Source organism: Pelecanus crispus, chromosome 2 (assembly GCF_030463565.1).
Source record: "Pelecanus crispus isolate bPelCri1 chromosome 2, bPelCri1.pri, whole genome shotgun sequence".
Lineage (NCBI taxonomy): Eukaryota > Metazoa > Chordata > Aves > Pelecaniformes > Pelecanidae > Pelecanus > Pelecanus crispus.
Window position 1 is genome coordinate 39006996 of NC_134644.1, and position 23795 is coordinate 39030790.

Sequence of the window (23795 nt, forward strand, 5' to 3'; positions counted from 1 at the left end):
ATCTTCTGTGACTGCAGCTGTGTTGGATTAATTTGCTAGTAGGATTACTGTAATGATGCAGCATTTTGAAAAAATACATTGAGCCGAATAGTGAATAGAATAGTGCAGTAAATAAAAAGTGAATAGTACAAGCCTCAAAAGAACTATTATATTTAAAATATCCAAGAACTACATGTTTGTTCTAAGAATTTCAGTTATATACGATGTCTTTGAAGTGCATCCAAAAAGAAGTAGCAGATCATCTGAATGACTCAGATTACCAGAAAGTGTCCGAATATGGCATATATGCAGTTGGTAAATGTAGTTTGCTTAGCTTGTGTATCAGTGTCACAGCTCAACTGAACCACTTCCAGTAGAAACATAGTGAGTGTGATGGAATACAGTTGTTGTCTGTTCATTTTTGCTGTGTGGCTATGCTTGTCTATAAGATACCTAGAATACCTTCTGGAAGGTGTTCAGACTTTTGGTATACATTAATCAGCCCACACAATAAGAATCCTCTTTACCTGCCTCAGGTATTACACCAGTGCTTTGTCATGGTTTAACCCCAGTGGGCAACTAAGCACCACACAGCTGCTTGCTCACCCTCCGCATCCCGCCCAGAGGGATGAGGGAGAGAATTGGGAAAAAAAAGTAAAACCCATGGGTTGAGATAAAGGCAGTTTAATAGGACAACAGAGGAAGAGAAAGTAATAATAATAATAATGATGATGATAAAAGAATATACAAAGCAAGTGATGCATAATGCAGTTGCTCACCACCCACTGACTGATGCCCAGCCAGTTCCCGAGCAGTGATCGCTGCGCCCCAGCCAACTCCCCCCAGTTTATATACTGAGCATGACGTCATATGGTATGGAATAGCCCTTTGGTCACTCTGGGTCAGCTGTCCTGGCTCTGCTCCCTCCCAGCTCCTTGCGTACCTGGCAGAGCATGGGAAGCTGAAAAGTCTTTGACTAGGATAAAAGCTACTTAGCAACAACTAAAACATCAGTGTGTTATCAACATCATTCTCATATGAAATCCAAAACACAGCACTATGCCAGATACTGGCAAGAAAATTTACTCTATCCCAGCTGAAACGAGGACATGCCCTCAGTGTGTCCTGCTTGGAATGAAGTTCAGCACAGATGCTGCCTCTATCTGTGCTCTACTACTCTATTCCTTTCTTTCCCACAGGGAAAATAGGAACTTTTTCTGTACTTACATAAAGCACTATGCTTGCTTTAATTGAAAAAAGGCTTTTTGGGAAATAGTGGTATTTGAACAAAAGGGAGAACAGTTTCTAATTTTTTTTTAAGGAAACTTCAAACACAGTAGAGCAGGAACTACGCAGAGAAGTTGAAGATCTGAAGCTTCGTCTGCAAATGGCTGCTGACCATTACAAGGAAAAATTTAAAGAATGTCAAAAACTTCAAAAACAAGTAAACAAGTTTACAGAACAGGCAGTAAGTAGAATGGGAGAAATTGCACTTGCTTTTTGTAACTTTTCAGCAACTATTTAATTTCCTTGTGCAGAACCCAGTGCTTTTAAAAAGGATTAAAACATGCAGTAAGCAGTGGCTCTTTAACTTACCATTTTCTTCCATAAAGCTAAATTACTTCTGTGATTCTTTTTAGAGAGTTGTCGAAACAACACGTAGGATTTATAGTAACTGGTGTATGTAGAAAGCTAACAGAGTTTGGATGAACCTGGAAGCATAACATTGTTCAAGGAAGAATTTTGAAACTGAAGCAGGGAAAAATCCATAATTACTGCCTCTATTCAGTACCACCACAAAAAAACACCCAAACCCAAAAGTGGTTTGGGTTAGAGGAGTTAGAGGAGGATTTGAGTTAGAGGAGGATTTCAAAGTGAAGTGGCGAGAAAGTCCTAACACATTATATAGTTGTATTCCGTATATATTTTGTATTCTTATGACTCTTGTAAGCTTTTTTGCACAAATAAATGAGTGCAACGATGATGCAAGTCTTATGCCACCTAGTAACTGAACCTGTTAGCAAATTTCAAAGAGATCCAAGAGCAAAGTTCTTCAGAATTTTGTGAAATTTAGTGACCGAGTCAGAGAGGAGCTCAAACAGGGAAAAGGCATATGAGCAATGGTAAGATGTACAAATGTGAATTCTTAAGAAAAACAGATTTAAATTTCTTCTATCCACAGAGCAAATGGGGTTGTTACCCAGTGTTGATTCAGATTACTTTAAAAAGTTGTCTTCTCATCCAGAAGGTCAATGGTGAATGAGGTGTCCTATCAGAATGCCTGTGGCTTTTCCTTAAAAATCTTGCACATCTTTGGCTATGTTGTACACCTAGTAACAAACACCAAATTTACTACTTTGACAGCCGAAGTCCAGCACTCATTAGGAATACAGACTCCATTTTCTAATGGAATATTAGATTTAAGTTGATGGATTTAAGTGTAACTGATTCTCTAGAAAATGAGATTTTTCTAATAATTTGTGTAGAAATTACTGTTTCTAGGGAGGAAAAACTTTGTAATGTAAGATTATAAAAATCACAGTCTGAGGCAATTTCAGTGTTAGAATTAAATGTGTTTGCATATTTATTATTACCTCCTGTTTTAATGAGCAATTCCACCTAGTCCAGTTTGGAGGAGACGATAGTGCAAGATATATGTTACTTTATGCTTTGGCTTTCATTTAATTAAATACCAAAACAAAATTTCTTTTCACAAAGAAAATTACAGGGCATCAACAGAAACTGACAGATGCATCTAACATTGAGACAGCTACTGCGGTCGTTACAGACAAAAAGTTGTCTGCATCTCCAGGTATCAACAGCTTAAATTTTGTCTATTTGTATCAGCCTGAAAGTGTTGTCTATGTGAAGTAGTCCCTAATAGTATCTATAGTATAAAGTAGGTGGACTTGTTAAGTTTTAATTAAAGCAATGATTAGAAATTTAAAAATTCATCTAAAAATCTTGTGTCTCTCTTCAAGTGGTAACATTCATCAATAACTTCATGTATCTTTTCAAAACAGTTCAGTTGATACTTGTTAATGTCAGTAGGACTGAACTCTTAAATTTCTGCTTGATAATTAACACGGAGCTGGTTTTGCCAAGCTACTAAACAACTCATTTAAAAAAAAAAAAAAAAAAATCCTCCCCAAATTTGCAAATTGTGTACAATAGCATGGTAATTTTGCAGTCCTGTTATAATGACTGTCCACTGTAGCATTCTACTGTAAAATCAAATCCACTGAAAAGTTCTGATTTTGTGATGGCAAGGTCAAGTCTATAGACTGTTCTCATGATTTTTAGGCAGTAGTGGCTTATTAGAAAATGTTTAACTAGGTTTTAATTTTTATGAACTGTTAAGCACTTACAAAACTAATCTTCTAAAACATAAACCTATAATAGGTTAAAACTAAACCTGGTTTATTATTCAATTTAAATTGATAAAAGCCAATAAATGCTGACTAATTTTGTTTGTGTTTCTTTGTAATTCACACATTCTTTCTGTCTGTAGAGGCTATAGGTTATAGTTTCTGTCAGTTTCCTTCTGTCTTAAGTAAATACAAGTGTTTCCTAAAATAAATAAAATCCTAGCAAGGTCAGTTAGAGTATGTGATGGGATGAAGTAGATTGAGGCACTTCGTTTTTTTACAGAAGAATGAAATATCTAGCATGATATCATAATGGATGTATTCTGATGTTTACTTTATTGGGAATTAAGGGGAGAGAGATCTATCTGGGTGTGGGGTTTTTTTATTCACCTTTGTAGAATGTATGTGTTTGTTTATGTTCATCGTCAGTATGTGAGAGAACTGATCACAGACATGCTAGTGTGACTGCTGATCTTGCGTATCACTCGCCACATGGTATTGATTGTCTCTGATTAACTATTTGCTTGGATAACATGGAGCACTCTGTTCTTGATGCACTGTCAAATTTGGCCTGTCATCTCTCTTACACAAACCTTATTTATGGAACAAAAAATCAATATTCTTGTTTTTTCTTCAATGTTCACAGTTAGCCCCATTTCATCTGATATAGTTTCGGAATTCATGGTAAAGGAGCAAGTACGTGAAATGAATAAAGAAATTGCTGAGAAAACAGAGAAGTATAAGAAATGCAAGCAAATGTTGGCAGTAAGTAAATGGCTGCTTCGGAAAGCTGAACAGAAAGTAGCTATAGGTGCTAAGTGTTAAAATCACAAAGCCTACCCAGCTGAGTTGCCTTGCTTGTTTGCTTGATACGCTGCGATTATGGTAGAAATCTTAACGTTAGAAAACACACTTTTGTTAAGTCACTTCTTGATTATCTGTGGTGGTAGAGAGTCTGGACAAGGACCCCTCAGGATAACCAAGATGCAGTAAAACAAATGGAACAAAACTACTACTACTCCTGTGCTTAAAGCTTTGAATACTTTTTGCATTGTATTTTAAGTATAATTGCTTTTATAAATCAAATACAGCATGTTGCTATAAGCCAGGTGATGTCTGGAACAAGTATAGCAGTGTTTATCTAGTGTGTTGTTAAAGTGTAAGAACTCCCTTCCAAAGCTGACTGTCTTGGGCTTTCACGGTGTTTTGATGTCCAAGTGGGTGCTGCCTACTAGCTTGGGCTTGGTCATACATAAAGGCATTTATATGGTTCTCTGGACCAAAGTTGGCACCAGTAGTGCTGTTAGCACAATAGTAATGCCCTTCAAATATTAATATCTGTCAGTCCTAACTTGATTTTCATTTAGCAAGTTTGGATGTATGTATGACAATGGAGTATTGCATCAGTGTGCTGGTGAAAAGGTGACTGTTGTAGAATTGTTTAAAAAATGCTTTCTGGGTTTTGTCTTGTCTCTGTTCATGTGTTTGCTTGTTGTTTGGGGATTAAAAAGATAACAACAATATAAAGTCAGAACAGTTAGAATTAAGATTAGAATTAGAAATTTGGAACTTTTCTCTACTTCAGTATGTTTTGTTCTCAAATAGTCATCATACATTCACAAACTGCCAAGAACTCAGCTTATCATCTTGTTTCTCTTTTATTTATCACAAGGAGATGATTCTATTTTAATGTGCTCTCCATGGTGTAACAACTGTGATATACTTCTGCTCATTACCCTGTCTATGGAGGGCCTGCATTAGCTTCTGCTGGCTATTTCTTCTGTAGCGATGCGTGAGGAAAGCTTTGCCTTTTGACCTTCTGGATGAAAGATATTTAGGTTGTAACAGTTGCATGGGGAAAGGTTTTGTATTGAAGTGAGACACTTGAAAGGATAATAATGATTATAGTGTAGCATTAGGATACAAAGAAACTTGGACCGTGAAGCTAAAGAGGAATATCAGCTTGTTGAAAACTCGGGCAAGGAAAAAATATGCATTGAACATCATTTATTCAGTGTTCGGTGGTCTTGTCCTCTTCAAATCTTGAGTCAGGCTTGATTTCTTGGGAAAGCCATTTGTAAATGGTCTTGTTCTAAAATTGTGGAGTTGCACAGTGTCATTGTTGGGGGTGGGAGGGGAAATCTCTTAAAACTGTAAATATTTAATGCCATGGTATAAACTACTTTAGGATGAGAAGATGAAATGCAGTGTTTATGCTGATGAACTAGCTAAACTGGAGCTGAAGTGGAAAGAACAAGTGAAAATCAATGAGGGTATAAAATTACAGCTAGCAGCCATGGAGGATCAGTATAAAGTAAGTTACAGATTTTGTTTATGGCAATGAATGGTATCCTGTTTTTAACATAGCTGCTCGTTTCTAATAGTTCAAACAATGAAAAGCTTTAATGGGGGGAAAAAACCACTAAATTTATTTTTGCTGTAAATAGAAAATCTGTTTTGCACTTGTAGAAACAACACAGTCTTGTAATGCTTCTTTTAAAGTAAGACAGATCTGCTAAGTATACTACCAAATGGCTATCAGTCTTTTGATCTTGTGGATTTAGACAGACTTCTAAATGACATTAATCTTGTGTTACAGGGAAAGAAGGGGTAGAGAGTTCTAATTCCCTGTTGCTTGCTGTAATACTAGCAGGAATATTGATTGGCGTATTTGTCTAAAATCTTCATATTGCATGCTGCATTACCAGTATAGTAATGTTTAATGCATTTTATTTGAATTAACTAGAGAGATACAAGATGACTGATTACATTGTTTTTAAAATCATCGTGAAAGAATTACTTTCATTTTGGAGGATCTCAACTATAGTCTTAGAGTGATGTAACGCATGGCACCAGAAAGTCAAGGCTAATGGGCAGCTGTAGCTTACATGGGGCCTTAATCTTTGAGTTTATGCAATAGCAATACATATGTTGAAGTGGCTTTCTAGGTCACAAGGACAAGATAAGAGCAACAGACATCCGTAAGACCAGCTTTTATGCTTGTTTTGAGTCTCGTGATGATAGTATAGTTGACAGGATAGAATATTCTCTGTTGCCCATTGTTGCCTGTTGCAATGAACAGGGATGAAATTGAACTGTGACTGTATCATTTCTAGTAGGAACCCCCTCCCATGAGAAGTGACAGCACTTTTTCTTTATAAAATACTGAATTACTCTACAGCTCATTTCGGTACTCTGTAGGCAGTGCTGTCCTTTTTCAACACTTTTTAAAGCTCTAATTTCAATTTTATAAATGCATTACTCTTTCCAATTTATTTAATTTTATTAATTATCAGTGATTGGTTTCCATGCATAATTTAATGTAAAATAAGTTGTTTTTTTTTTTAACTTCTGAACAGCAGGAGTAATAAATGATTGGTTCCAAAATTGAAAGCATTTTGACTGCAATGCAGAACTTGTTATCATTCAGGAGGGTGCAGGTGGGGGAGAAAAAGTGAGCTTTTCTTTCCAGTCAGTGGAGTCCTCTCAGTTGACTGGAACTAGGAAAGGGAATTTCAGAATTTAAAAAAAAAAAAAAAAAAGTAACTGTGCAGAGCATTGAGCTTATGTGCTAGAAAAACAAGTGGAGAGGTGGTCTCCAAAGTAACCAGAATCCAAATAAAATAACCCTTTGTAGAGAAAGATTATTTAAATAATCATTTTGAAGCAAGGAGGGAGCCTGGAGGAATTGTGTAATGTATCTGTTGCATCTCCTCCCAGAGCACCGGACAGAGACACAAGGTAGATGTTTGTGAAACAAATTTAGTGTCTTTGAAGCAAAAGGAGGTCTTGGTTCTCTCAGTCCTGTGGTGGGACGTAAGAGCTGGAGAGAAGTGAATGAAGTAAATGACTGAAATGCTTGCCAACGGATTCCTTTAGAATAATGAGATGAGGCTTGTAAACCTGCAACTGTTTCTGGGCACTGGTGTCCCTCCTGCCATTAGTATTATTGACACTACTCCTGGGTTTTAACCTAGGATTTTATCATTCCACAACTGTTCCCTGAAAACTGGCAAGAAAAGGCTGTTAATGTACTCCTGTTATTCAGTAGATAGACTTAGGGAGAGTTGTTGGTTTTGATTTGTAATAGTACTAAGTATTGCATGTAACTATAGTAGACAAAATAATTTCCATTTGAAAGATGAGCATAAACACTGAACTTTATGTTTTCACCATGTAACATGCAGGGAAATAGTTTCTATTCACTAATATAGTAACCTTAAACTTCCTTTCATATAGGTTCAGCTGGCAGAAAAAGAGAGACGAATAAAGGAACTGGCATCGCAGTTGGAACTCTTTACCAGTGAGAAGGTATTGTCAGGATCCCTGTTAAATTTTGTACATTAACGCTTGTGAGGTTCTTTGGTTTGAGGAATTGCAGTTTATTTTTAAGTGAGAATTTGTTTACTCTTTAAACATACTTTTCCATATTTGGATATTTTGTCAAAATGAATTGACATTTCAAACTACAAATTCTGTTAGTAATACTAATACATTTTTTAAAAAATGTATACTACAGTATACCAACTTGCCCAAACTGACAGCCTTTGAAAATATTGTTGTTTATTGTTCTTTAATAGTGTTGGAGAATATTTTCTACATATAATCTAACAAAAACATTACGGTGTCAAAAATTACTTCTTTGTTCCTGTCTAGAATGATACTGGATCCAGGATCTAAAATAATTATTTCTGTTTGCAGATAGGGATTATTTTGTGTAAATTAATAATCTGAAATTGCATCTAGCTATACGGTTCACAGAAATAGGACAAAAACTGGTAGGAATTCCTATATTCCTTTCTTATCTCAGCAGCATCACTCTTTTTCTACAAGTTTTCAGTAGACTTCGAGACTCCTTCCTCCTTTACTTCCCTGCATCTCTTAGGGAAAGAGGTTCAGCCCTGTTGTGTCCAGAGGCTGATACCAGCTTAGTGCATGTGCTTCTTGGCCAAACAGAAAAGATGATTGTTGAGCTCATGCTGCAGCCTTCCTGTCCTCTGAGGGAGCATCAGTTAAGCAAACTTGCAGGAATTTCATTTCTTTGAGACAGACTCTCCCTGATACTTTCAGCAGTTACTGGCTGACAGGCAGCACAATTAGTAAACCTTACTCCCTTCGGAATCCTGGTGTAAGACGTGAATGGTACACACCTAGCTCGACAGTTTATTTTTTCCATCACTGGTTAGGATTATTTTTGCTCTTATCCAGTGTTGTGCTATAGCTAGAGATGTAGTCATTTCAGAAGTATAATCTCCAGGTTTTTCATGATGTGTGCATACAACCAAATCCTTTTGACATCTGCAGTTCTCTTAGTGACTGCTTGTAATAATAGGAGTAGCTTGACATGTGACAGTAGTGACTTGGGTAACCTACAACTGGACAAATATCTTTATCAGGAAAGATAGATACACAAGCAGTACTCTGATTTTTAAATATATGATAGAAAATGGACTGCTACTTTCAGGAGTTCACTGTCTAATCAAATTCATTACCATTAGTGTTAAACCAGACATTCTGAAATATTAATGCTAATGTTCTAATGTTGGAAGTACCTCTAAGGTATTATATGACAATTAATCAAAGCTAGGTTTTACTGAAAAGTGAAATAATGAAATGTCTTTATTACTTTTGGATAGTATTGCACGATATTGTGGAAAAGATAGGAATGTTCAGATTACTTAGAAAATCCAGTATGAACAAATACTTAGCAAAAACCAGAATTTGCGTACTGATAGATTGAAATCAAACTTATTTCAGATTAAGCTAGTTAAGTATTTTGTAAAATTCTAGATTCTCAAGTAGCTGGTATTTAAATTATGGGGTTTTTTTCTTACCAAAGATGTAATTTTTAATAGATCCCTCATATTTTTCTAATTCAAAAGAAAGCAAAATAAAAGTTGAGTTTTGATGAATTGTAGTTTGGCTGGAGGGAGTAATTTTAAACACCACACGTAAGAAGGAGAACAACTGTAATAATAATGTGTGGAGCTTATAAAAGCTTGGAACTTTGTCTACCAAATTTATAGATATTTACATTACAAAGAAGAATCAAAGTGCCTTGCTAGACTGGAACCATGATTTAAAAGGTTAAGCACAGTATAGTAAACAGCTTTTCAATTTATACTCCATTATCAGTGTTTGTTTATAAATGTCAGCAAACATAGCATGCTAAAAATGTTCATTTGCTGTCTCTTCAAACCTATAAAATTACTTGGTTTCTATTTTATTTACATACTTACATAGCCTTTGAATTTGGTAGGTTTTTTTTTTTTTTATCAGTCTCTACCCTAGCTGTCCAACTTCTGGCTAAGGCTATTTTACAGCACCTTTTTACAGTCACTTTGATCTACATTCTGTTTTAATCTTATGTGATGCTAAAATTAAAGTATTAATGCCACTACCTCTCATTCTAAACTGCTTCCATATTGCAGAAGAAATTGATTTTAAGAAGGAAAAATCTTAATTTCACTGATAATTAATTGTTCCTGCTTTGTATTGAGTAAAGATTAATTATTTCGATTTTACATGCCCAGTAAAACTTTAAGATGTAATCCTAACCATTTAACCCTAACCATTTCAATCATATATGCAATTTAGTCTATAAATCTAAAGTAATGCTAGCATAATTTTATATCGTATCTACAGGAGGATATTTTAATCGGAGGGTGTTAGGCAGAAATTGTGTTGTCCTGTATTAGAAGGTTTTTCTAAAAGAAAGTAAACACTACTGTTTTGAAGGCCAGTGCTCCATAAAGATAACGTTCTGTAAGCTGCCTTACCATTTGTAGATACTATTTTTTTCCTGTTTGAAAATGACTTTATAATGTTGCTGTTGGAGTCCAAACCCTTTGTGTCCAAAACCTGATAGTACGTATATAACAATAAATGTATAATCTCAGTCTTTTTTTATTTGAGTGTTGTTTTGTTTTCAGAGTAGTTACTGCTACTTGATTTTGCATTTTTGTATTCTAGTGTTTCAGCTGAAGATTTCCTGTTTTTAAGAAAAATATGTTAAGTTGTTTGTTTTAATAACTGAGACATTTTACTTATGTAGTTGAATTGCTAATTGAAGTCTGGGATTTAAGTTTCGATTCAAAGTCTTTTGGGGAAAATGCACACTTCCGCCTTTGAGGTTTTTGTTAACATTACATTAGCAAATACTAAACATGGACCCAGAGAATCCAGAAGAAAATGCTAACCAGAAAGAATAAAATTGTTGGAAAGCATATCTTGTCTTAACAGTCTTTATTTTTTAATTATTATTTTCATTTTTACGTCTCAATTTTTTGCTTGGTTCTGAATTGTGAATGGCATATTCCTTTGGATATTCTTGGCATACATGCTCTCTTTTCCTTACCCTATTTTATGAAATGGAAGGATGAGAAAGACTTTTCTTTGGATGAATTACAGCTGATGCACTGACCACACTTAAGTCACTTTAATTACTGTCTTATAACATATATATTGGCTTAGAGTTTTAACGGTTTATAAATTATAAAAACCCTTTAGTAGTTTATAATAATTGCTATATGGATTGTATGCAAGAATCTAGAATTTTAAGTATGTTAATTTTTGAAGAGTTCTGTTTGAGCTTTTCAGAAACAATTAATTGCCTTTCTGATACAAATATTTAAACAACAGAATTAAACCCCCTCAAATTCAACAATTTTATATTTCGGATGAAAACACTGAATTTTGGAAGTAAGCTACATACATACCCTTGCTAAACTGTAAGTATATGTATATATAAAGTAGGTGAGGATATAAAGAAGGAGGAAGAAGGATGAATTAGAACTTTGCTCGTTAGGTTCACAGAGGACAAATTATTTTTCACAGGAAGTGTAATAACTTTGGAATCTGTGTATGAAAATACAATTTCTCATGGATTTAAAATCCACTCATTTGTAATTAGACAGTAGTACAAGTGCAGTTTTGTTCCATATGATACTTCTAGTATAAATATTATTTGAAATAAGTAACCTAGTCTGGATTACCATTGTGAGAAATAGCACTGATCTCTATTTGTTAATATAAATAGAAAATACCAACCTTGAGTAATAGCTTTCCTTCCTAGAATCAATTGTCTGAATGGTATAAAAAAATAGAGAATTAATCAGTCAGTCTAGTAAGTAGTGATGAGTTTACATATACATTCAGGGGCCTTTGCATGATTGCTAGTGGTGTGACCACCATACCTAGGTTATAGTCCAGAATGATAGAGCAAATTGTCTTCAATCTGACCCATTTTTAAATTTTTATATTCCCAGTGTTTACCTAAATCCTGCTGATGTGAAGTATCTGTAACGTGGTGTCCTCCAGCTGTCCATCAAGTTAAAAATCTTGCCCAGAACTTCGACAGAATTGTCACACTTCTGTAGCCCATTCTGGCCTTGATGGGGGAAACCTTTTCTCACTTGTTTTCATTCAGAAAGTGGTGTAGGGTACACAGCATTTTCCTAGCCTATTGTTTTGACTGTCAGCCTCCACTGCATTTATCAGGAGCTTCTTGTTATGCTTTCAGGATCCTTTCCAGATCTTTCCTGACCTACCATTCTCTGTCTTCTTTCTGTCCTTATTCAAGTATTATCAATTGATCTGTGAGACCATGCTTCATCATTTTTCTGTTAGATTTTCAAATGTGCATACTTAGGCACTTTTCTCCATGCTATTTTGTTATGTTTTGGAGAGAGATTTCCACTGAATAACAGTATTTTCTTCAGGGTGCTCCTGCAAACTAGCCTTTCGCTCAGGCCCACTAAGAAGCTGACAACTTCATGCTATTGATGTAGAAACCACTGGTTAACATGTTAACCTGTCTCACTACCTCGTTGTTTTCTTTTTTCCCCTCTCCCCATGTTTCAGCTGTGTTAGCAGTGACTAGGACAAGGGAGTTTTTGGCTATACTTGGTATGATGGTAATAGAAATATTTTGACATAATAATAACAACTAAAAAAACTCCTAATAATTACAAGTGGAACATGATCACCAAGCAGAATCACAAACAAAGACAGAATTGGTCCAACCAGTTTAACGTATTTCATCACAGATTTAAAAATGGATTTTTAAAGGAACTGAGAACAAGGAAAAGTAATGGATCTTTGCCTCTGTAGGTATAGTTTGTTTGATAGGATCTCTGCATTTGAACAAAGTAATTCTCTTCCAGTTTTAAACACAGCTACGTCTAACACGCCTGCAAATAACGTACAGAGCTTAATGTGCACACATGACTGTATGCAAGTAAGGGTAACTTTTTAAGGAAGTTATATTGTAGAAAACACATGACACTGCTTCTAAAATATCCGTGCTGGTTTCTTTGTGTGTGTGTATACATGTGAAGGACATTGAGCAAAAGTTTGTTCTAACATTTTTCATTTCCTACTGAAAGTGACAGCCTTGAGCTCAGCTTAGCTAATGTTAAGTTACACTTCATGTAGGTAAATGTTCTGCTATTAGCTATCAGAAAGGATCCAGGACAATGCACTTGATAGTTCTTAAAATATCTGCCACTCAAGAATTCATAGGGAATTATGTCAAGTATGTACATATATATACTTCACATACTTAAAATGGTGCATTCTTGAATGGTATGGTATGATATGATATTTTTAATTGTAACTTTTAAAAACTTTTCTCGCTGCACGTTATCTCTAGTTGTTACTGCTAACCCACCCATTTTTTACCTATTTAACTGACTTTTCATTTTAAAAAGGATGCAGATACTTCTTGAAAATCTGTTCTGTTTATGTAATTTGAATTAACTGGTGACAAAATGAGAAAAAAATAAAGTATCTTCTTTGTATTTTCTTCATTGACTATTTTTGGTATGTATGGTCTATTTGGCACTAGAGTAAGGTGAAAAGACATTGGGAAGGTTAGCAGATGTACTTTTAAAAACAAATCTAAGTATTTCACAAAAATTTCAAACTTTTCTAGGACTCCACAGGTTAATTACATTTTAAACTTTGCATTATTTAGGAACTTGGCAGGCCATCTGGAAATCAAGCCGGAAGGATGATGGAAGGACAGATTTCACAGCAGACATTACATTTTCGCAACCCATATTCGGAGGAAAATGGACCAGTTCCTGCGGTGCCAAGCAGGCTACCAGTATTGCAATATGGAAATCCTTATGCAATTCAGGAAAGAAGAGGTAAGTAAATTCCACCTGCCAATATAATTTCTCTCTCACTGTTTCAAAAGCAATGGCTCATTTAATGCACGTTAAGTGCCAACAATCTTTATACTGGTGTAGAGAGCCTTTATTGATTGATGAGGATTTAATAAAGTGCCTTTATTTTGCAGATGAGAATCATTAAGATAAACAAAGTTTTAAAGAAACACCTTTTGAAAAAGGTGATTTCTATTGCTTTATATTATCTAAAGTGAAGATGTGTTTAAGTCTTGATTTTCAAATGTAAGGTAGCACATCTTTAATCTCAAAATACAAACTCTATTGAACAAAGATGCTCTAATTAATTTTTCTTCAGATGGAGCAGATGGCGCTTTTAATCCTGATGAGATCCAAAGACCACCTGTTAGAACTTCCTTTTGGGAGCTAGAAGATGATGTAGTGTGTAGTCAGCCTTCGCGCAATCTTAGTCGGCCTGACGGCTTAGAAGATCCTGAGGATAGCAATGCAAGTTACCTTTTTTTATTATTATTGTTTTTTTTTCCTTGATATATTTACTTATGAGTAATCAAGAGTTGCATATAGGTTTTTCAGTATCTGATAAGCCTGACTTATTATTATGTAAATCCGGAATTGATTTTTCTTTTCCCTGAACAGTGTTTTAGGTGCATTTTGCTTGCTTTGAAGGAGAAAACTCTGCACATCAATTGATCATAATATACTTGTTCCCCCAGTCTCTTCAGTTACTAGCAGCTTGTTTTGGTATTAGGACAGTAGCTTCTTAATCTTTTTAAATACTGAATTAGAAAAATCCAAGTAATCTCAACTCAGATTTCTGATTTTTTTTTTTTCCTACTGTATGGTAGAATGAGGGCTCAAAATGTAGCCATGTCTTACTCGTAATTTGAATGTGGGAACTAAATTGTAACAGAACAAATAAAAATGTAAAGGATTGTGATACAAGTATTTTCAGTTAAATGCTGAATGAAAATTTGTATCTTATTGGATATTTCATTCTAATGTATTACTCTTTTGTTCTGTCTTTTGCAAATCTTCATTTATTAATCTCCATTTTGAATGTTTTTTGCTGTTAGACATGTATTTGAAAGAGCTAGTTGACTTATCTAAAGCTGACTAAACTGAAAGTGACAGATTCTCACTGATTTACTTTTTAGGGCTTTGTATGTTTTAAGTAGAAACTGGTTAGCTTTTTAATACAGTTAACTTGCATGTTCTGGTATAAAAAATGGTTTTAGTAAATTGGCTTCTGTAATAAACTGGACTGTATGTATGACTTCATGGGAACAGGAACAGACTTACTACTCTTATTCTAAGTACTATTGCACCTTCAAAAATATTAAACAAGAAATACCTTTCTGCAAAGTATTGTGCTCTTTGCAAGTACAGTGGTATCATGACCTGTTTCTCATTTAGTCTAGTTTGCCACATTTAATTGCTATTAACCTTTGCAGAAACTCATCAGTGTTCAGACAGGCATGATTTTAGCCCTGGTGCTCAGCACCTATAATGGAGAAAAATGTATTTCTCCCTCCTACCTTTTGCCCCCAATGTCCATTACTGTGAATAATTAGAGAAACTGTCAGAACTTTTGCAGCCTGTTCGAGATCTAGAATGTGAGCTTAATGCTGTTGCCCACCTTTACTTCACATTTTGCATATTTAATCTGATCATTCTTGACGTAGATACTACATATGACAAGCTCTTCTCTTCTTTAGTCATCTGCTTCAGTTTAATTAGCAGGGTGTTCTTTCTGATCTATGTGCTTTGCCCTCTTGCAAACCCAAGAGAAACAGTGCTAGAGTCTTGTGCTCATTTGCTGACACAACTTGGATTTTTGTAAAGAGATGGAATATAACAGGCTTAAATAAAGTTCAACTTGAGGAAAAGGTGCCTTTAAATCAAATAATTTATATCTTTATTGTTTTATTTTCAAATCAGAATCAGTTGCTTGCTCCTTGCAGAAATAGGCTATGTAGTGTACAAATTTACATGGAACTGAGTAGTTGCAAGAATCTTTCTAGAGAGACTTAGTGCTATGCTGGAGAGAAAACAGTTCTAATGCAGTATTTAAAGAAATAACCAGGGAAGACTGCCATTTATGTAGGTAATTCATTATAAAGGAGAGCCTGTCACTTGTGCAGAAGAAACAGCAAATCTAAAATGATAAATATGAAGAGATTACCATTTGTTGCACTGTTTTTTAAAATAAGCTGTTTGAGATGCAATTCTATCTATTTTTAAACCAGTAAGATCTAGAGCCTTTTGTTGGAGGAGGTTTCCCTCTAAGAAGAAAAGGTGTTCAGAGAAGGGCAACGAAGCTGGTGAAGGGTCTGGAGCACAGGCCTTACGAGGAGTGGGGGTTGTTTAGCCTGGAGAAGAGGAGGCTGAGGGGTGGCCTTATTGCTCTCTACAACTACCTGAAAGGAGGGTGTAGTGAGGTGGCTGTTGGCCTCTTCTCCCAAGTAGTTAGCGATAGGACAAGAGGAAATGGCCTCAAGCTGAGCCAGGGGAGGTTTAGATTGGATATTGGGAAAAATTTCTTCACGGAAAGTGTAGTCAAGCATTGGAACAGGCTGCCCAGAGAGGTGGTGGAGTCGTCATCCCTGGAAGTGTTCAATAAATGGGTAGACAGGGCACTTTGGGACATGGTTTAGTGAGCATGGTGGTGTTGGGTTGATGATTGGAATGATGACCTTAGAGGTCCTTTCTAGTCTTAATGATTCCTAGTTTTTACTTTCATTATAAATAATCCAGCCACCAAGCCAGGAAACATGAAACTGCTACTCTACCCTTAATTGGTTTAGTGATGGACTTGGTAATGTTAGGTTAATGGTTGGACTGGATGATCTTAAAGGTCTTTTCCAACCTAAACGATTCTGTCATTCTATGATTCATTTACACTGAGTTGAAGACCAAGTAAGGATACATCTGCAAATGCATCAGAACTTTAGTTTAATGTTCCTATTGTGTTCCAGTTTTGTTCCTCCCGAAGCTTTGTTCCTTGGGAATGGGCTCTTCTGTGTGTTTGGTTGACATGAAAAACATCAGTTTTGTATGACTCAAAGGCTTTCTGGAGTTCTTCATAGCTTTGGCTTTTGGAACTCTTAAGCAAATTACACGGTGATTTCAGAGAGGGATAAGCTGGTCTGTGTTAATCATGCCACATGAGCATGCACACAGTAGTGATTTTGTGTAGAATAGTTGACTTGCCGCAAGTTCCTGCCATCGTCTACTCAGCACTAACTTTCCATTTGCTCATGCTCCCGTAATTGACCAAAATGTAATAATTTGGAGCAAATAATTTCTAGAAACAGGTATGTACAGGAGAGATCCATAAACAAAACATATATGTATTTTTTAATGCTAAAGTGTGAGTTTTAGAAATGTACTTCTGATTAGAGTTGGCAATAAGCCCAGAATAACTATGCTGAGACTCTTAAACAATGTTGTTAGTCACAGTAAATTGGTGGGAGGGTGTAACTTTTGGCAACTGGCAACCAGGTCAGGATATTTTTTGAGATGAATCAAAAATGGCCTTTCTTCTAGGAAAAAAACCCCACAAACAAACAAAAAACACGACAAAAAACCAACCCAACCCACTACACTTGATTAGCCTGATCTTACCCTGGCAGTCAATTACTATCTTTTGTGTAGGATAGACATAAAAGGAGCAGTTGTTATCCAGGTACCTCTTGGGAGACCAGACTGCTTGCAGATGGGTAGAGAGACCCAAAAGAGTTTGTTTGATTTCACTCACACAGCAGAGCTGAATCACAGAAAGAAAATGTATGTACTCTTCTTTCCAGTTTACCCGCACTACGCATTAGCGGCGTGGCTGTTCATTTATTATTTAAAGCTTAAGGTGGGTATTGCTTCACTTACTGCTGTGTGTTAAAATGATCTGTAGAAATCAGATGGGGATTGTTCAAGTTAAGGGTCTCTGTAGTGTCACATGGCTTTGGTTTTAATTTCTCTTTGGCAGTCTTGGAACTGATTACACTTGTAATCACTAAAGCAGTACTTGAGACAAAATTGGTTAGTTTTGATAAAACTAGGTGAGTTGTGCTTATTTCTGACAGTTAATGTCTTACTTTCCCTTCTTCTAGTGGCACCCCCCCCCCCCCCTTTTTTTTTAACATGCTTTGTTGTGTAATACTATATTTATCTTTATGATTCATATGATCTCTGGAACTCATTATGGCAATTTTTAAAGAGTCAGAGTAACAGTCCAGTGATACTAGTTAAGTCATGATGTTAAAGGTATCCTTTATAGTCGTTAACCTAGATATCCAGACTTCTGACTTCTGAAGGCCTGGCACTTGTTATGCTACATAACCAGAGTGTCAGCCTGTGGGCGCGTGCCATCAGACTCTTTTCGTGAGGACCTGAGGCCACACATCAATGGTGTTACCTCACTTCAGGGCATTGTAGAGGTCTTGACTGAGGATGTGCAGCAGTGCCCCTGGCCATCGGTCTGGAGTGCAAAAAAGCTGGCTCTGGGTCTACACAAAGGGCAGATTAAACTGTCCCTTTCTCAAAATACAGAATATGGGCTTCCGTTCAAATAACTTGGGTGACTCAGCCCTGGGGTCTTGAGAGTAAGCTGATGCCTATGCTTACAATACAGCATCGGCTGAGCCACTGAGGCCTGGCCTCCCAGCAATTCTTGTCAAACTCTTTCTGTAAAGCAGTTTCCACTAGCCTTCTCGTTTCAGCTTTTGAGTCTTCAGGGGATGAGTTTTACCATGGGAGAGTGATCGGTTTTTAAATGCCAGGTTGAAAAGCATATGTAACATAATGTATAAGAATAAAGACTGTATCATTGGTTATACCAGCTGGAAGAAACTGAGCAGCAAGTGATTGTGAGCCAAGATGAGTAAGATCTGTTCTCCCTTCATACAGTTCTGTGTTTTACAGGGTACGCTTTAGGAGTTCTGTCCATCTGAAGTGACAGAAATAGCTGTAGGAGTGCAATACTATGGGAAATTTTCTGTGTTTTCCCGAAGTTCCAAGTTAGCCCAGGGCAGTGCATGAGAATTTTTAGTTATTGGTGATGGTATACTGTATAGTATAACTTGTAATTAGAATAGCTGTGAAATACTCTCAGACTAAGATAAGGTTCTCACTGTTACTGTTTGACCATTCTCTAATTATACAGTAGTATCTGTAATATGCACTTTGAGGTATGCTCAACATAGATTTGCATTCTTCTTGTTTGGGTTAAGCATAACAAAAGGTTAAGAACTGATCTTTCTTTATATACTTGGCCAAGAGTAAAAGTACGCCAAAGAGACAGACTTTCTGTATCTTAACAGCATAATATCAGTACATATTTAGTATTGCCATTCTTATATGGTGCACAGGTCAGAAGCTACTGTAAGGAACACATGGTATGATTTTTACAATTAATTGAACTGGGTCATGAGAAAGCTATATCCTTAGGACATACCAAGCTTTGTATAAGGTGGACAGGCGGTGCTGATTTTTTTAAAATAAACTTTTAAAATGGCAAACCTGTGTATAAATCAGTTTTCATTTTGTTGATTCTAATTAAAATCATTAGTTTTCCCTGGACTGTGGTGGTAGAGCAGAAATATGCACGTGGGGAAGCTGATGCTAAAGGAGTCGGTTTCTGCTGACACAGCTAACGTAAATGCATGGAGGACACGGATGAGATCAATTCTGCTTGAATAATGTGTTACCTGAACATATTTCACCTTGCCACTCGGTACATTTTAATCTTTGTGTAACACGTGCAATGGAAGATGGATTACTTCAGGAATGATGAGTTCTGTGTTCTGTTGCAGTTGGGCATTCAGGTTAGCGGTTTCTTTCAGGTCTGTGTAAAACTTTCTGAAAGTTGGGTTTTGTTGAATGTATTAATAATTTGGAATGGGAAGAGAGCCCCATCTGTACTGTGTTAGCCACATAATTTTGGTTAATGCCCTTATATACCAAGTTAATATTGAGCCTTGGTAAATCCTGACTCCGTATTCAACTGAAATTAATAACCCTTAATACAATGAATAACGTATGCATTTGTCATTGGGTCTGCTAGTCTGTCCTAAACAAAGTTTACTTAAGGAATTTGAGGCTGAAGAGCCCTTGCACCAGAGAAGTACCTCGTCCACCTTGGCATTTGTAACCAAGTATTGCCAAGTGCTGTGACAAAAACGCCCTGTGTTCAAGAAGTAACTGAGTGATAAACAGTAAAGAATTATAAGAAAGTCTTTTCTAAAGGATTTCAATGTTAATTAGGCCTGTGTTTGTAGTGGAAGTGGTTTTTTGAAGGAAGATGCACATTCATTTTCTCAGATAAGTCCTGGTCTGCTTACAGTCTGGTGTTCAGCAAATTTGTCATGTTTTTGGCACTCTCTAAGCTGTAGCATTGTAGCACAAGAGTACTTTAAATAGTTTTTCTTCTTTAATACATACATCCTACTTCTTTTGTGACAAAAGGAACAAATAATATTTTAAAACTCGTATGCCCTTTTTACTGCAGGTGCAAAGCAAGCAAGTTAGACAGGAAAATGTGTCTGTTGCTAGCATCTGTCACAGCAAGCCCCACTACCTGCTTAATGGAAATGTTAAATGGTTGAAACTAAACAGCTGTTGTCAAGAGAAGAAAAATATTGAGGGAATCTTCCCATCCTGCCCTGTTTCCATTAACTCTTCAGAAGGACAAAGCGTGTTAGCCTAAAAATGAAATATGTTTCAATATAGGTGTTGGTTATCTGTGTGAACCGTAGAGCATGTATGCCGTTATATATGGTCCCTTGCACATCTGTTTTTGAAGATCTGCTAGATAACTCATAATTCTTGCATGTTAACTCGTCTTTGAGATGAAAAGGAAAATGAACTAGGAGTTGACATTTCGGAAATCTTGCTGAATTTACTTACAGTCCCACGTTGAAATGAGTAGGCTTTGTGCTGCATTATCTAATAGCAGAATAGAATCAAGATGCTGTATAATAAATAGCTTTATGCTGCATAAAGAATGGGTTTACAAACACAGTTCTGATTTTCCTGCTGCTTTCTTGTTTTCCTTTTGTACCGTTTTCTTCCCCTAATTGTGTTTGCTTACATCATTGTGCTTATTTAAATCCTAATTCATAATAATGTCATCGCAGAATTAAAAAAAAAACCCAAACCCGAAACATGCAAAATGTAAGTGCTCTGACCCCTTGCTTGTCAGAAGGGAACTCTCAGAATCTGGTCACTCTAGGTATTCATTTTTCTGCTTGAGAATTTCCCATCACAGGCAGATTTCCTTCTTCTTTCACGAGAAGTGAGGAGCAGCATATTCCCTCGAGGCCGACCTGCCTTCCTAACCTGATGGAAGCTCTGAGGCAAACCCGCTTGTCCGTCAGCAGAGCGAGCCTCATCAGTGCCTGCTGCAGCTATTTATGTGCTGTTAGTGCCCGTGAAGGGAGAGCGCGACTGACAGAGCTGATGAGAGGAAGCAGCCGAACAGGGCAATTTAGCTGATGTGCCTGACGGCAGCGTGAAACGTGTGACACGCTTGGCTGCTGAGAGCAGCGTGCGCAGATCGCTCAAAACTGACTGCTGGGAGGCCAGCGTGTGAATTGAAATCAGTGTGGTTCCCCATTCCACCCCCACCCCCCACCCCCCCAAAATGTAAATTGACAGATTTTTAAAGTCTGACTTGATGTTCTACTGTCTCAAATTTATTTTTGACTTTTCGCTCTTGATAAAATGCTATTATGGTTTGTAGCGTGATGCCCTCCATTCAGTTTAACACAGGTTTCTCTGTTCAGACTTAGCCCCCGGGCATTAGCAGCGAGGTGACCTGCGTTTCCTTAGCTGCTGCCTTAGTAGAAGCATTCTAGTGGTACTGGTGCGGATTTCTGCTCTAGGCACGAGGTCATAAGGCGGTCTGTGTTTAGCTGTTCATGTTCATTAGCCACCTCTCCCTTTTGTACACTCAAGTAAAACTTAGGCCGCAGAGATTATAAAATGGAAGGTAAATTTCAACCGTGTTTATGCTTGATGACAAAAATGTATTTGGAGGGGAAAGAAAAAAAGCTGTTCCTAGTGGGTATTACTTAAAATACTTCCTTTTTTTTTTTTTTTAAATAGGATGATGACAACACTGTACCTTCTGCTCCTGACCCTCCAAGTCTTCTCTTGCATGAACGCGGAACAGGTTTCTGCTTTGATTCCAGGTAAATGTTGTCTTTTATTGGTCTTTCATGGCATGGATGGGTTTCTACGTAACTGGACTTTTTTACTCAGGGGTGGGGGGTGGAGATGAGAAACTCTTAAGCGTTTTCAATGAATGTTTGGTTTACAACTGACTGTCAGAGAATATGCTGTTAGACTTGGATAGGCTGTTTGTGTTATACCTTATTTTGATGGAATGTGGACAATTTATTCAGTAAATGAATGAATAACTTTTGTTTTTCACCCTCTCGTTGCAACCTAATTGTGAACCTAAGTTTAGAGCTTTTATAAAGTGTTATGTTTGCTAAGAGCAAGCATTTATGAGCAGAGAGAGTGGTTTCCCATGAAACTGCTTGGCCATTAAGACATTCAATAGATTTGTATTCAGTGGTAGCTGGAATTACGTCAAAATTATGTCGCTTTTAAAATGCCAGGTTATTTTGGAATTCCTGTGTAAAACTGCTTTAACTGTATTGAGCACTTTCAGCAAAGACGTTTAAATTAGCTGTATGATACTTGCTTCGATACAAAGTCTGCTCAAATTTAAGTTTGTAGTAAAGCTCTCAACGTTGGTGGCAACGGGATCCTACTTTTGTATTTTCTTTTGTAATAGCGGATTAAGTAACTGTTTCCTTTTTTCTTTCTCTCCACCTCCTCATGAAGTTTCGATGTGCACAAGAAATGCCCTCTCTGCGATGTGATGTTTCCACCTAACTATGACCAGAGCAAGTTTGAGGAACACGTTGAGAGTCACTGGAAGGTGTGCCCCATGTGCAGCGAGCAGTTCCCGCCCGACTACGATCAGCAAGGGTTCGAGAGGCACGTTCAGACGCACTTTGATCAGAACGTATTAAATTTTGATTAAATACTTTTGTTTTGCAGTGCAGCTTAAAAAAACCCCACAACTTTGAGTAGCCCACCTACGGAACAAAACCAGTGTGGCTTTTTGGTAACAGTGCAAACTTCTGATTAAAAGCTGATGTACTCTAATGGGAGCCGTGATAAATCGTGGCTGTAAGCTGCTATTGGGTTATCTTCTCTCTCTCTACCTAACATTATGCTAAAAAAAAAACCTCACAAAACCCCACCTTGTTGTGTATGTAGCTATTTATTCCCCTACTTATTGGAACTTCTAAGGACACAAGAATTGGTTAGCCTCAGAAAAAACGAGACCAGCGTCATGCTGCTCTTCAGCTACATAAAAAGGCCACCAAAACACCTAGGGTTTCTCTTGACCGTGATAACTGAGGCACGATTAAAAATGTAATAAACAGATGTTTCTCCTAGCAAAGTTGTGTAGTTTTTCTTTGAGTAACAGTTAAATTGGAAAGTTGAGTTACTTACCCTATGAAAATATAGTTTTCTAGTACATTTCTGAACTGTAGATGCATGTACTGTGTGATTACATGCTTGCAACGAAAGGAATGGCAAATACTTCAGTTTTACATACAGAATGTTTGCCTTAAGGGATAATGTTCAATTAAGTATGTTATACCTCAAGGCAGTACTTTTGAGTTGAAAGAAACCGCTGTGCTTAAATGCCTAAAAGTAATTGTTTAAAAAAATCATTGCCATTATGTTGCAATTGCATTCAGTAGAAAATATTGTTCTATTTTCACAACAGTGAATTGTGTTCCTTTTGGCTTTGGGCTTTTAAAATCTTCTGCATTTTAACTTTTCTTTCCAATAAGTAAAAACATGTGTGTATATCTAAACATTTTATATTTACTTTAACTGTATTAAGTAAATTTGCTTTCCACTTGTTGTACAGTAGTCTTGTTACATTAAAAGCAAAACTATTCATGGAGTCAGTGGTCCTTTTTTTTCCTGCTGCTCATTTTGAAAGAGAGAGAGTTTAGGCTTTGCATAGTTACAGTAAATGATGTTTCAGCTTTGTATGACAAAGAAACTGTTGCTCACGTCTATTTATGTTCTTTGTTTGAGACACACAGTCAGGGATTAAGGTTTTGAGTAGCTTCTGTTGTCTGTGCTTCTCTCAGGAACACGTGCAACCTCCTGTTCAGTGTGGGATTTATTAAAAGCTGGATGACACAGATAAATGGCACTGCCTTGGGCAGCAGCTACTACAGCAGCCCTCCTGTTCCATTTTAAG

At 36.7% G+C, this 23795-nt stretch overlaps 1 protein-coding gene across 2 annotated transcripts in view; it reads left to right on the top strand.

The window, feature by feature from the left end:
- The window catches only part of TAX1BP1 (Tax1 binding protein 1), a 64441-nt gene extending 40952 nt beyond the window's left edge, over positions 1-23489 (top strand). For both annotated transcript variants that reach the window (XM_075706556.1, XM_075706558.1), the window contains 9 exons: positions 1301-1447; positions 2698-2791; positions 3994-4112; positions 5536-5661; positions 7587-7658; positions 13324-13498; positions 13836-13984; positions 21599-21684; positions 22346-23489. In XM_075706556.1, coding sequence (XP_075562671.1) covers positions 1301-1447; positions 2698-2791; positions 3994-4112; positions 5536-5661; positions 7587-7658; positions 13324-13498; positions 13836-13984; positions 21599-21684; positions 22346-22547 — 1170 coding nt within the window. In that variant the 3' untranslated portion in view covers positions 22548-23489. The remainder of the gene's footprint in view (positions 1-1300; positions 1448-2697; positions 2792-3993; positions 4113-5535; positions 5662-7586; positions 7659-13323; positions 13499-13835; positions 13985-21598; positions 21685-22345) is intronic.
- The last annotated feature ends 306 nt before the right edge of the window (positions 23490-23795 follow it).